The sequence below is a fragment of the Frankliniella occidentalis genome, unplaced genomic scaffold, assembly GCF_000697945.3.
Source record: "Frankliniella occidentalis isolate FOCC.00 unplaced genomic scaffold, Focc_3.1 Scaffold27, whole genome shotgun sequence".
NCBI classification, from domain to species: Eukaryota; Metazoa; Arthropoda; class Insecta; order Thysanoptera; family Thripidae; genus Frankliniella; species Frankliniella occidentalis.
This window is the reverse complement of record NW_026267157.1, coordinates 760,967-762,400: the sequence shown is the minus strand read 5'-3', so window position 1 is coordinate 762,400 and position 1,434 is coordinate 760,967. Positions and strand designations below refer to the sequence as shown.

The 1,434-nt window shown below is 45.4% G+C and overlaps 1 protein-coding gene across 3 annotated transcripts in view; it reads right to left on the bottom strand.

The window, feature by feature from the left end:
- LOC113206866 (lipase 3-like) overlaps window positions 1–1,434 on the bottom strand; it is a 49,947-nt gene that overhangs the window by 30,339 nt on the left and 18,174 nt on the right. Inside the window, exon 10 of one of the 3 annotated variants that reach the window (XM_052265444.1) lies at window positions 142–1,120. The exons of the other annotated variants lie outside the window; for them this stretch is intronic. Within the exon in view, the coding sequence (XP_052121404.1) occupies window positions 1,038–1,120 (83 nt within the window). The 3' untranslated portion in view covers window positions 142–1,037. Of the gene's footprint in view, window positions 1–141; window positions 1,121–1,434 lie in introns of those variants that run through there. 3 annotated transcript variants of the gene reach the window in all.

Genomic DNA, 1,434 nt, shown 5'->3' with positions numbered 1-1,434 from the left:
GACAGTCCCGGATCGAAAACGGAGCTGTCCGAGGCCAGCGGAACTACTTTGGAACAGCCCCGGGCTAGTTTCGGAATGATTTCTTTTCATAAGGGCTGACCGCAATTTTCGAAAACCTAAATGGGGAAAGATAATACATATCTTTGACAACAACACAAACATCCTCCGGAACTACTCGAGTGAATGGCAGCCTCACAGAACCTTCCGAGCAAACACCTGCCCACTACTCCGGAGCTAAGAAATGATTGCTCGATATGGAGCGACGAGCAGTGTTCTGTGCGAAGCGCTCCCTTCCGGCTCCCGAAGGTGGCACAGAATCGGCCATGGGTTCATTGTATTCTCAATAGAGTGCGCCTAAGCCTGGCAAAACGCCCGAGACTCTAACGTTAACTACCTCGCGGGAATTCGATCGCAAAGTTGAAAGTGTCGACTACTGGTGTACTGTCGACTACTGGGCCCCTTACCCTAGTCGGCTTCAGTAAGCATTGAAGCACATCGGAATAATTTTTTCGAAGTGACCCGACCAATGGGTCTTACTTGGGTCACATCGGAAAACACTCAATTGCACGATTTGCCTTTATAGCATGTTTTTGGACTTAGAAGGCTTATAGTTTTGGTAAATAGAGGTCTCAGAACGTCAAAAGGGCCTTAGATCAATTTCCCGAAAACACCTCTTCAAAAACGAACCCTCGAAACCCGAAAACTGCCACATCATCCCGGTGATATCTGCGATTTTCGACTATGTATTTTATAAGCGACAAGGGCCTTTAAGGGTTCATGCACAAAATCAAACAATAGGATAGCCTGATGTCACACTAACTGGTGAACAACAAGCTATTGTGGACCTCGTGAAATCACAAATACAGCATGAACTTACTTGCACTGATGATACTACAACAATCTACCAGAAAGAATTATAGTTCAAGGACGTGCTGGTACAGGGAAGAGTCTTGTAATTGGTTCAATAACCAAACTTATTCAAAATCAATTTGGTTCAGATTCCATTCTTGTAGCTGGACCAACTGGGGTCAGTGCACTCAACATAAATGGTGGAACGCTGCATTCCGTTTTAAACATAAATTTGAGATCCCTAGATAATGAAGAGTTGCGAGGTGCAAGCCTGCAAAAATTGCGCAATTTGTTATGCAATGTGAAATTTGTAATAATTGACGAGTTCAGCATGGTACCAGTCGACAAGCCTTAGTTCTGAACACATCCCGAGTACGACCTAGTTGGGACGCAGGATGTCCCGGCTGGGACGTCCCCCAGTACTACCGAATGCGACTCTAGTCTGGCCCTGAGCAAGTGATGGGGACATCCCACCAGGACCTCCCATTGAGACACTCGTGGGAGCTTCTGATAACCATCTTTCAAGAATGTTCTCAGCTACTCCTCGCGGTAAAGAGTTTAATAGGACATTTTTAAAATTATATT